Source organism: Schistocerca cancellata, chromosome 8 (genome assembly GCF_023864275.1).
Source record: "Schistocerca cancellata isolate TAMUIC-IGC-003103 chromosome 8, iqSchCanc2.1, whole genome shotgun sequence".
Taxonomy (NCBI): Eukaryota; Metazoa; Arthropoda; class Insecta; order Orthoptera; family Acrididae; genus Schistocerca; species Schistocerca cancellata.
Window position 1 is genome coordinate 281,352,232 of NC_064633.1, and position 12,971 is coordinate 281,365,202.

Consider the following 12,971-nt stretch of genomic DNA (forward strand, 5'->3'; position numbering starts at 1 on the left):
ATGGAATGATCATATAAAGTTGATCGTCGGTAAAGCAGATGCCAGACTGAGATTCATTGGAAGAATCCTAAGGAAATGCAATTCGAATACAAAGGAAGTAGGTTACAGTACACTTGTTCGCCCACTGCTTGAATACTGGTCACCAGTGTGGGATCCGTACCAGATAGGGTTGATAGAAGAGAGAGAGAAGATCCAATGGAGAGCAGCACACTTCGTTATAGGATCAATTAGTAATCGTGAAAGCATTACAGAGATGATAGATAAACTCCAGTGGAAGACTCTGCAGGAGAGACGCTCAGTAGCTCAATACGGGCTTTTGTTGAAGTTTCAAGAACATACCTTCACTGAGGAGTCAAGCAGTATATTACTCCCTCCTATGTATATCTCGCAAAGTGACCATGAGGATAAAATCAGAGAGATTAGAGCCCACACAGAGGCACACCGACAATCTTTCTTTCCATGAACAATACAAGACTGGAATAGAAGGGAGAACTGACAGAGGTACTCAAAAGTACCCTCTGCCACACACTGTCTGGTGGCTTACAGAGTATGGCTGTAGATGTAGATGTAGATGTACATAACCACCACTCATATTTATGCATTCGTAATATCTCTTGACAAGTTGATAAATTCCCACCACATATTGTTCTGCTCCCTGCAATTGCAGTTAGGCCATGGCAGTATATTTGAAGTTCTCTATTGGAGCCACAGCATTAGTAGTCAACCACCTTCACATATGCATTACGAGGTGTAAATCTCTTGGAGTCAAGTCTGGGCTGCAAGGCATGTGTGCAAAAACATACTGTTTTAACTGACACAATTATTATATTTGCCAGGTAGAGTGTGGCTGAGCATTGTCACACAAAAAAAAAAAAAAAAAAAAAAATTCACAGTATTTGTGGTACCTTAATTATTTAGTCACAATCTTATGTAAAACTGAGAAAACTGGAAAAAAAAGGTGTCTGACAGTTGAGATATTGAGAAACATATTTTAATGAAGTTTCTGTCCCATTCGGCTGCTGGCTACAGAGGAATGGCCAACACTGCCATTATCATTAATATTTGTCTTTCCACTCTTCAATGAATGACATCACTGATGGATAAGATTTTCACTCAACACATTCATGTACAGTAAAAATTTTGAGATGAATATCAACAGCTTTGAGATTGCCCATAGCTGATTACTCAGGAGGCTGCTGTCACCAGAAAAAAAAACAAATCTGGTATTCTATGAACCAGTGCATGAAATATTACATCATTTAATTGTGTGGATGGGTTTCAGAACTTGAAAATGGGAGTTGGATTAGATAAGTTAAAACTAAGGACATGTGGTGGTAGAAAGAACAGGATAAGTATAAAGGATGCCTCTGGTTAAAGCAGCTAGAAACAGTGGTTGTGTGTGTTTGCAAGAATGTCCATGTGTATGTTTTCTAATTCAGAAGAAGCCCTTTTAGGCAAAAAGCTTACTTGTTAACAGGATTTTTATTGTTCCTGTCTGCAATTCAACATCTCCGCTATATAGTGAGTAGCAATCTATCTTCTTCGTAACACTGTCATTATTTCATTCTGGATTTTTCATTGTTTGATTTCAACATGATAATATATGTGTAACTTGAACGAAATCAAATAGTAACTGGTTACCAGCTCTCCAAATCACTCTTCTATCACAAAGAGAAGAGATCCCACAAACATCAGCTTTAACCTACTACACATAAGCAAACACATAACCCTAGTATGGTCCATATGTTTACTTGTGTACTTGACGCCCATTAGTCTGTGCTCTACTGTTGTAGTAACAATTGGTAACATGAAGCTCTTTAGGCTTTCAACTAATATTTTAGCAGTGGTAACATAACAATCCCCAAATATTTGAAGTCACCTTGAATTTGCAAGTGGGATTAGCCTAATGAATATTCTGTGAATACTACATTCAAACACATTCCATCCACTACATATTTAAAACTAACAGCTTCTTGGCAATGACTTTCAGAATCAATTACAGTTGTCTAAATGGTGTCCACAAAACTTGCAAACTGATGTGATGTTTAAATGCTAAATTTTATTTACAGCTGAAGCATTGTTTACAAACTGTGCAAATCAATCTCGGCAAAATAAGTTACTGATCACTTGAAAATTCAGGCTGGCTGACATAAGTTGACAAATTTTATTTAATCAATGTATAGTATGGCCAAAAATATAATCAATTTCCCAGTAACTGGCAAAACATATTCTATCAAAGGGAGAGCCACCTGTGAAACGACACATGTCATTATCAACTGTTAAGTAAACACTGTTCAACCTTTTACATAGGCACAACTACCACCAAATTGTCAGTTAGGATGAATAGTCATAGGCAGAGTGCACATACCAGCAACACACAATATCCTGTTGCAGCGAATGCTCTACAACATGACGTCGTGACCTCAGTGCCTCTTTCACTAAATGCGCCATCTGGATTCTTCCCCCAAAAACCAGTTTCTCAGAACTCCACAGGTGGGAACTCGTGCTACAACATGTCCTTGGTTCTCGTCACCCAACTGGCCTTAAATTATGTTAATTTCTTCCATCTCAGCATTTCTTCACAGTAACTACTTTCTATCCCAGCATTTCTTCACAGTAACCACTCCTTTCTTCACTCCACTTGTGTTTTCTACATCTATCGTTTTCTGGACTGTCTATTTTTTGCCATCCACTCCCTGTCTCTGTTACATACAATGCACTTAGCTTTTCTCTCTTATTAAATAGTGCATGATGTTTTAGCAGTAATCTCTGTCTTGCATACCACCATGTCTTGCACTTTTATGCTCTTTCCAAATCTTGCCTGGTGCACTCCTCAACAGCCAGTCTTTCCTGCACATGCCATCCAGTAAGGTGCCTTTCTCAAGCTCTCCAGTGCCTTTCCCTTCACCCCTCTTTCTTCCCCTTCAACGTTTCCTACCAGCAGACGGAGTCACTGGTTCTGAAAGCTTGCAGAAGTAAAACATTTTTTTATACATTTGTTTCAAAGCCGCCACTTGGTGAGTAGATTTTTTACCTATCCAATTATATTATAATATATAGTACAAGCTTTTCAGTTATCTTATTAATGGGATTCTAAACAATAATTTTTATGAAATTGCATTTCTTCCAGATAACCATGTCACCTGTAACAAATCTAAGGCTGCAACTAATACTATCCATCATGTTACCTGCAAAAAGTCTAATACTGCAAATGATACTATTTACTGAATCACTAATATATGACATTATTGGCTGTTACATTTACCTACAGTATACCCAAAATTAATTATCTGTTCTATCTATTTGACTCCAAAACATGGGTAGAAATTCAGTATGAAGAAATTTATTTAAGAGGTCTCAACTGAAATATTTCAATTTAGAGACACCAAATTTACCTGATTAACTCTATCAAGCTTTCTTCAGATACTGTACGTGATGATTGCAGTTGGGTTTCCCAGGATCAGCAGTTTCAGGAGCCATGCAGGACCAGATTAATTTGTTTCAAGTTGATAATGTTGTGATTCAGTTCTATTGTGTTCTCTTTAGAGTGCTGTGAACATTTTTCTGCTCGAGGGATTTGTAGTAAATCATGGTTACAAGTTAATCAAAGAAAGAAAAGAATACTGCCAGAGTATCCGAATGGTTAGCATCACTGCCTTTGGTGTGGAAGGATCTGGGTTCAATTCCTGGTACCTCCCAAAATTTATCTGGGATATAGAGGTTTGGCACAGGCTCCATTCATTCAGCCCTTGTGAGGGCAAATTGGGAGCTGCTTAAATAAAGGAGGACTAGCATCATCATGATTCATCTACTGACAATGACGGGTGGAGGGATTGGTGGCATGCTGATCACATGTCCCATGATCAAATTTGCTCCTTGTACTGCCTTGTATGCAGCAGTTGGCCTAATCCAGACAAAATAATATACAAGGTGAGTCAAACGAACTTTACAAATTTGGAATGATATACAAATTTATTGAGATAACTTAGAGAATTGATAGATGGGTCATTTTATAGCAAACAACCTCAAGATTGACATAGAAGTGTCAAGTGTCATTTTGGATTCACGTGACTACCATTTGTGATGTGATGAACATCCCACTGGTAATCAATTTCTTCCCACACTCATTGAAGCAAATCAGGCATAACTTGTGCAACGGCAGCATAGACTCAGTTTTTCAGGGTGGCTAAAATGCGTGGTGTGGAGGAACATGCACATGGTCTTTAATGAAATCCCAGAGAGCGAAATCCAGTAGTATCAAGTCTGGGGAGTGAGGTGGCCATGTTACTGGCCCTTCACAGCCAATCCACTGACCTGGGAAGCAATTATCAAGGAACATCAAACCTCTGTGAGGAAATGAAGTGGTGCACTATCTTACTGCTAGTAAACCAACCCATCTCAGACATCTTCATCAATCTGCAGTATTAAAAAGTTTTCAACCATATCCTGATAAGCAATAATCATCAACACATGTCTGACCTGGTGATTTATAATGTCATACTGAACAATCCATCTCAAGAAAGTTCTCATGCCAAGAGGAAATTGTAGGCCTGCTTGGGGGTTATTTAGCATATTTGGTGTGAAATTTATGCCGAACAGCACTTACAGAATTTGTTTCATGGAACCAAAACACACAGCAAGCACACTCTACACCAGTGACAGTAGCAGTTTTAACTGTGCGCTAAGCTGATGCTCCTTGTGGCAGAATGGGTAATGATGCACTACATAAATCAAACTTGAGGCTGTCTGCTGTAATATGACACACTCACCGATTCTGTAAGTTATATCAATAAATTTCTGTATCATTCCTAAGTTGTAAAATCCTTCTTGACTCACCCTGTATTTGATCTTTTCTGACAAGAGCTCAGTCACACAGAAGCTGTTGTATTTTTCTATTCTAAGACAGATTTGCTGCAGTTTTCCATACTAAAATGTTGTCCCTCTACAATTTTTACCACCATAGTTTACTCAATTACCAAATTAGAGCCTCTAGGTGTGTCCTTGCAACCAATTCTTTCTTTTAGTCAGGTAGTGTGGTACATTTCTTTTCACTCTGATCTATCCATTTATTCAGTATTCTTCTCAAATGATAAACCTCAAAAATTTCCATTTTCTTCTTATCTATACAGTTTATCACCCTTGTTTCATTTCAATGTAACATGACAGTACAGACAAATAAATTCAGGGAAAAACTTCCTAACAATTAACTTTCTTTTATAAAATCCAACACGATTACATTTTCTAATCTGTTGTGTACATATCACAGTAAAGAATTTAGACCTCTACACTCACATAGAAAGCACTATATCTAAAATGAAACATTCCTGTGGGCAATGAAAAATCTTGACTTAGTTTATACAAACATTATATGATACAGGCAAAGCATAATAAAATCTCTTTTTAAGCAGATGAGTGCATCAACTGCCGCACAGACCCATAAATCACCACATCGATAAATAAATATTTCACCACAGGCTAAAGGACTGATACTAGGTAACTCAGGTTTTGTGAAAAATAATGGAACAGATTTAACTCATGTGATCTTTTTCCATTACAATCTAATGAACATAATAAATGATACTACATAAGTTTTCACCTACATTTTGTTGGTAGCATATTGTGGTTTTTCCATTCGGTAGCCATTAATCAACCTCTGAAGCAATCTCTCATCTGGCTCCATGCCTGTGGTAAGAAAGCAGCTTAATTAGTTTCTATTAGATGGTAAATTCATAAAAAATAAAGTACTAATTTTGTTCACCTGGGTATGGTGTCGTTGCCAAAGAAAAGAGCTCCCACAGAGTCACACCATAGGACCACACATCTGATTGTGTTGAAAATATGCGGTCCTTTATGGCTTCTATAGCCATCCATTTAAATGGCAGTGGTCCCTAAAAGTTAACAATTTGTTTAACAAAATATTTTATGATGGTTTGAAAAGAGGAATATTTAAAGTGGAGGCAAACACATTCGCTACACAATATGGAGACATGGTTATGAAATAAGCAATACGGAGCCAAAGAGAGTTTAAATGACAAAAGATATTCTTAATTAGTGATGATATCACATATGATTATGTCTCAGATTAATATATTTATATTTCTAATCAGTGGTCCACATCTCTAGCTTGGTACAATTATATTAGTATGCAAACCATTTTAATTAGGTATAGGATTAATATAAAATATTTATTTAGTTTTAGTGATTATTGTTTTTCAGCTGCCAATATGAAAGACTGTCATGTAATTGGCATGTCAAATTTATAGAACTTTCTTTACCTACATGCTTTCACCTTGTTAACAACTGATCTTCAATCATGACTGATAGACAACTATACTGTTTCCACACAGAGTGTTCAACTATAACATACAACATGGAAATTTCATTACTCAAGCTACACAGATGGCATATGACATGAGATGAAAGGTGAGCAAGAGGCAGCAAAACCACTTGGCTAATTTCATGTGCTAAGAATAGGGAAGCTAGCAAGTTACACAATGATGAGCAGAAACTTCATGGCCACTGCACATCACAAGACTACATGCCACCTAGTGATGTTGTGCTGTGCACATGTGACATGGTAAGGAAACTGTAAGTGCACAGCAGAGATGAGTGGGGAATTATTTTAGTGTTGATATGGGCTGCAAATGAGACAATTCCCTGACATAAGCAGCTTTGGGAAAGGGCTGATTGTTATGCCTGGCATTTGGTAGCAACAATCTTGGAAACTGTAAAGCTGGTCAGTTGTTAGCATGCTGCTCTCATGAACATATATGGAAAAATAGTTGCAGGATGGTGAACCTATGAATAGGTGACAAGGTGTTGGATGTCCACCTCTCATGTCAGGACTTGGATGTTAGGCTTCCCCACTCTGTAATACAGGATAGATGGCAATATGTGGCAGATCTGATGACAGAGTACAGTGCTGGTGCAGACACAAGTGTGTCAGAACACACCGTTCAGTGCAGACTGCTGAACAGGGGCCTCAGCAGCATATCTCTCGTATTTGTCCCCATGTTGAGTCAGCTGCATCATTAATTATGATTGCAATGGGGAATAATGGACCATGAACCAGTGTGTGCCACCTTCTTGGATTAATGGTGTTTGTTATTACAACATGTTGTTGGTCATGTCCAAATACACCATCGTTCAGACATGGCTGCTCAAAACATTCACTGTGACATACATATGGGCCTGACGGGGCACATCTACATCTACATCTACATCTATACTCCGCGAGCCACCTTACGGTGTGTGGCGGAGGGTACTTATTGTACCACTATCTGATCCCCCCTTCCCTGTTCCATTCACGAATTGTGCGTGGGAAGAACGACTGCTTGTAAGTCTCCGTATTTGCTCTAATTTCTCGGATCTTTTCGTTGTGATCATTACGCGAGATATATGTGGGCGGTAGTAATATGTTGCCCATCTCTTCCCGGAATGTGCTCTCTCGTAATTTCGATAATAAACCTCTCCGTATTGCGTAACGCCTTTCTTGAAGTGTCCGCCACTGGAGCTTGTTCAGCATCTCCGTAACGCTCTCGCGCTGACTAAATGTCCCCATGACGAATCGCGCTGCTTTTCGCTGGATCATGTCTATTTCTTCTATTAATCCAACCTGGTAAGGGTCCCATACTGATGAGCAATACTCAAGAATCGGACGAACAAGCGTTTTGTAAGCTACTTCTTTCGTCGATGAGTCACATTTTCTTAGAATTCTTCCTATGAATCTCAACCTGGCGCCTGCTTTTCCCACTATTTGTTTTATGTGATCATTCCACTTCAGATCGCTCCGGATAGTAACTCCTAAGTATTTTACGGTCGTTACCGCTTCCAATGATTTACCACCTATGGCATAATCGTACTGGAATGGATTTCTGCCCCTATGTATGCGCATTATATTACATTTATCTACGTTTAGGGAAAGCTGCCAGCTGTCGCACCATGCATTAATCCTCTGCAGGTCTTCCTGGAGTACGTACGAGTCTTCTGATGTTGCTACTTTCTTGTAGACAACCGTGTCATCTGCAAATAGCCTCACGGAGCTACCGATGTTGTCAACTAAGTCATTTATGTATATTGTAAACAATAAAGGTCCTATCACGCTTCCTTGCGGTACTCCCGAAATTACCTCTACATCTGCAGATTTTGAACCGTTAAGAATGACATGTTGTGTTCTTTCTTCTAGGAAATCCTGAATCCAATCACAAACCTGGTCCGATATTCCGTAAGCTTGTATTTTTTTCATTAAACTTAAGTGCGGAACCGTATCAAATGCCTTCCTGAAGTCCAGGAATACGGCATCAATCTGCTCGCCAGTGTCTACGGCACTGTGAATTTCTTGGGCAAATAGGGCGAGCTGAGTTTCACATGATCTCTGTTTGCGGAATCCATGTTGGTTATGATGAAGGAGATTTGTATTATCTAAGAACGTCATAATACGAGAACACAAAACATGTTCCATTATTCTACAACAGATTGACGTAAGCGAAATAGGCCTATAATTATTCGCATCTGATTTATGACCCTTCTTGAAAATGGGAACGACCTGCGCTTTCTTCCAGTCGCTAGGTACTTTACGTTCTTCCAGCGATCTACGATAAATTGCTGATAGAAAGGGGGCAAGTTCTTTAGCATAATCACTGTAGAATCTTAAGGGTATCTCGTCTGGTCCGGATGCTTTTCCACTACTAAGTGATAGCAGTTGTTTTTCAATTCCGATATCGTTTATTTCAATATTTTCCATTTTGGCGTCCGTGCGACGGCTGAAGTCAGGGACCGTGTTACGATTTTCCGCAGTGAAACAGTTTCGGAACACTGAATTCAGTATTTCTGCCTTTCTTCGGTCGTCCTCTGTTTCGGTGCCATCGTGGTCAACGAGTGACTGAATAGGGGATTTAGATCCGCTTACCGATTTTACATATGACCAAAACTTTTTTGGGTTCTTGTTTAGATTGTTTGCCAATGTTTTATGTTCGAATTCGTTGAATGCTTCTCTCATTGCTCTCTTTACGCTCTTTTTCGCTTCGTTCAGCTTTTCCTTATCAGCTATGATTCGACTACTCTTAAACCTATGATGAAGCTTTCTTTGTTTCCGTAGTACCTTTCGTACATGATTGTTATACCACGGTGGATCTTTCCCCTCGCTTTGGACCTTAGTCGGTACGAACTTATCTAAGGCGTACTGGACGATGTTTCTGAATTTTTTCCATTTTTGTTCCACATCCTCTTCCTCAGAAATGAACGTTTGATGGTGGTCACTCAGATATTCTGCGATTTGTGCCCTATCACTCTTGTTAAGCAAATATATTTTCCTTCCTTTCTTGGCATTTCTTATTACACTTGTAGTCATTGATGCAACCACTGACTTATGATCACTGATACCCTCTTCTACATTCACGGAGTCGAAAAGTTCCGGTCTATTTGTTGCTATGAGGTCTAAAACGTTAGCTTCACGAGTTGGTTCTCTAACTATCTGCTCGAAGTAATTCTCGGACAAGGCAGTCAGGATAATGTCACAAGAGTCTCTGTCCCTGGCTCCAGTTCTGATTGTGTGACTATCCCATTCTATACCTGGTAGATTGAAGTCTCCCCCTATTACAATAGTATGATCACGAAACTTCTTCACATCTGGGATGATATCAGGCATCAGCTATAGGGGACATTCACTTCAGCTTCCATCAGATTTGGGATAGTAATTGAAGGCATCATGATAACAGTGGACTATTTGATTTCACTATGTTGTAGAATTCTGTAATATATTTTATGCACACATTTTATGACATTTTTGGAGACTGAAAATCTCCTTCTCTAGGAATCAATATGGATTCCAAAAACAATGATCGTGTGGAATAAAACTTGCTCTGTTTGTCCACAAACCCAGAAAGCAGTGAATACCAGAACCTAGGTTAATCCATACTCCTTGATTTCTGGAAGGCTTTTGATACAGTTCTGCCCTGCCACCTAACAAACAAAATATCAGCCGAGCTGGGTGATTGGACTGAAGAGTAAGAACAAAACATCACATCTCATTCTCAGTAGAGAGAATACAAAAAGATCATTACTGTCAGAAGTTCCATGAGATTCCTTGCACAGGATGCTGTTATATATGGAGAAGTCACAATACTAGACAACTGCAGTGAAACGCAGAAAGAACTACAGAGAACAAACACTTGGTGCAGGGATTGGCAGTTGGCCCTCAAAATTAACAAATGTAACATGAGGTGTGTAAATAAACAGAAAACCCATTATTGAATGATTACTTGATTATGTAACAGTCACTAGAACCTGAGGCACCCATAAAAATATTGAGGAATATGCATACAGAAATATTTAAAGTGGTTCAAATGGCTCTGAGCACTATGGGACTAAACTGCTGAGGCCATCAGTCCCCTAGAACTTAGAACTACTTAAACCTAACTAACCTAGGTATATCACACACATCCATGCCCGAGGCAGGATTCGAACCTGCGACCGTAGCAGTCGCGCGGCTCCAGACTGTAGCACCTAGAACCGCTCGGCCACTCTGGCCGGTTAATTTAAAGTGGAATTAACACATAAAAGTAATTGAAAGTAAGACAGCTGACAGACAGAATCTTTGGAAGGAGCTTCAGGAAGTGTAGTCCATCCATAAAGGAGGTAGTTTATGAAATCCTCATCTGACTGATGGTAGAATATTACTTGTTAGTTTGGAATCGGTTAGTGAAAGGATTGATGGACAAAAAAGAGAAGCTCCAAAGAAGAGAACTGCTGTGGAGATGCTCAGCCTTTTCCAGTGGCAGACTCAGCAAGCAAGGCATTTTCCATTATGGTGAGGTTTACTGTTAAAATTCTGAGAGCATTTGTTCCTGGGAGAGTTGACCAATATATTGCTTCCTCCTATGTATTTCTTGAGGAAATACCACAGATATAACCTTACATGGAACCTTACCAACTGTTTGTCCTTCCTGTGACCACTACACACTGGAAAAGGGAGGGGGAATGATAATGGTATACAAAGTAACTTCTCCAACAGAGACACACAGATGAGCAGTTTGTGGGGTATAAATGTAGATGCAGACCACCTGCATCCCTTCATGTTTAATGCCTTCCCCCAAGAGCAATAACATCTTGCAGTAGGATGATCTGTACAGTAGGATAACAAGCTGGTTGTTTGAGGTGAATTACAGTGATATCACATAACGCTTTGGCCAACAAATTCACCTGATCTGAAACTGATGGCACACATTTGGTAGTTGCTCTGCACCCACAAAGCACCAGCTTGTACCTAATGGGAATTACATGACCTGTGCTTCAACTTCTGGTCCCACATGCCTCCAGAAACCTACCAAGGGCTTGTCACATCTGTATGATGCAGAGTCGCTGCAGTGCTGCCTTCCAAAGGTAGACCAACATGCTATTAAGCAGGTGGTCATAATGTTTTCCTCATTAATGTGTATTCTATAGCTCACATTCTTGATAAATATTATGATGGGAAACATGTTAATTGAACCACAGGCATACAGTCTCATTAAGAATAATTACATTTTAAGGCTACTGAAAGGACTGTAATCAACAGCTTGTTCATACTCAAGAATTAATCTGTGGCACAAACACAGTTGTGAGGGAGAAAGAGACTCATTTTCTTTTAAAGCCATTATTTTATTTTCACAGGTAGGTGCCAAAATAAGAACATCACAAAACAGAATATCTAAAATAATAATGAACCATATGGAGCATATGCACTAGACCATTAGAGAAACCAAGAAAGAGGCTGAGTGACAAGAAAATTGGTTTGTAACATCCAATAGAGACAAGTAGTCAGAGGAGGCAAGAGTTGAAAGCCTAACATCTGAGCATGGACATCCACAGAAATTTACCCAAGAGTGGAAAAGATTCTAAAATTGCCATTATTTAGTTTGAAAAAGTGTTACACTTGAAGAACTAAATTTGACAAAAAGTACACCAAAATTATTGTATCTCAAAGGTAATGCTTAACCACTTAATATTGTTTTGGAGGTACATAAGTCCCACACCCTAAAGGTAAGCATATTTCATTAGAGTATGTAAAATGTATCCAATGAGCTACAGAATAAAGCTAGAAAATACTCACAAAAATAGTTTTACCCATAAACCAATAAGATGAGGTCAACACTGAAAATTAAAAATTGAAAACATAAAAAATTAAAATGAGCAAAAAAAATCTTCCTCCGTATCAATGAAAAATTCCATTTATTAATACTCACCAATGTGGAGAAGAAGTAAATATCATCTAACAATTGGTTATTCAATGTTGACCACCCCCTCCCTTTTTTTTTGTGCAACCCACACTCACCATCTGACTAAATGAATGTGGAAACCCCCCACCAACATCCTCAAATTGGTGAGCAGAACCAAATTCTAACAGTCTAGGGCTCAACAAATGAGGTCCTTGTCTCCCAGTATGACACTTCTTGCTGCAGTCATGCCCACTGGGTAGCAGAATTTTTATTTCTGTGACTGTATGTTGCTCTGTGTTGCAGGCTGTAGGGATCAAAAAGAATACAACATTTTTTCTTTTTTGTAATTCATATATTTTTCCAATATTCTAGTGGATAACATCATATTTTTCTCTTTCCATCTGATCTCTTTGGATCCACACATGAAGTGTATATGATCACATCAACAGTACAGAACAGCCATTTTCTTCAGTCTACTGCTACAACTGTTCTGCTGTGTGTATGAATATGGTTTTAGAAAGTAGCCACAGATCTTGTTTGTGTACCAATGCGGAGTAAATCACTATTGTGTCCAAGTTGTACAGTGAGAGAGGGACAGTACATTGGCACCAACAAGCCACATATGTGGCTTGTAAAACCATGCAAAACTCATTCACATGGGCATAGGCTATGACATTGTAGTGTGGGCAGACATGATGCTCTTTCCTATGCCTTGGAATGTGTAGCTATCCACCATATTTCCTTAGATGTATGGAAGGGGCCACTCAGCTGTTTGGT

General features: G+C 39.0%; 1 protein-coding gene across 2 annotated transcripts in view; it reads right to left on the bottom strand.

The window, feature by feature from the left end:
- The window catches only part of LOC126095731 (mast/stem cell growth factor receptor kita-like), a 296,078-nt gene that overhangs the window by 18,247 nt on the left and 264,860 nt on the right, over positions 1-12,971 (bottom strand). For both annotated transcript variants that reach the window (XM_049910501.1, XM_049910500.1), the window contains exons 18-19: positions 5,759-5,888; positions 5,601-5,682 (exon numbers count right to left, since the gene is read on the bottom strand). In XM_049910501.1, the coding sequence (XP_049766458.1) occupies positions 5,601-5,682; positions 5,759-5,888 (212 nt within the window). The remainder of the gene's footprint in view (positions 1-5,600; positions 5,683-5,758; positions 5,889-12,971) is intronic.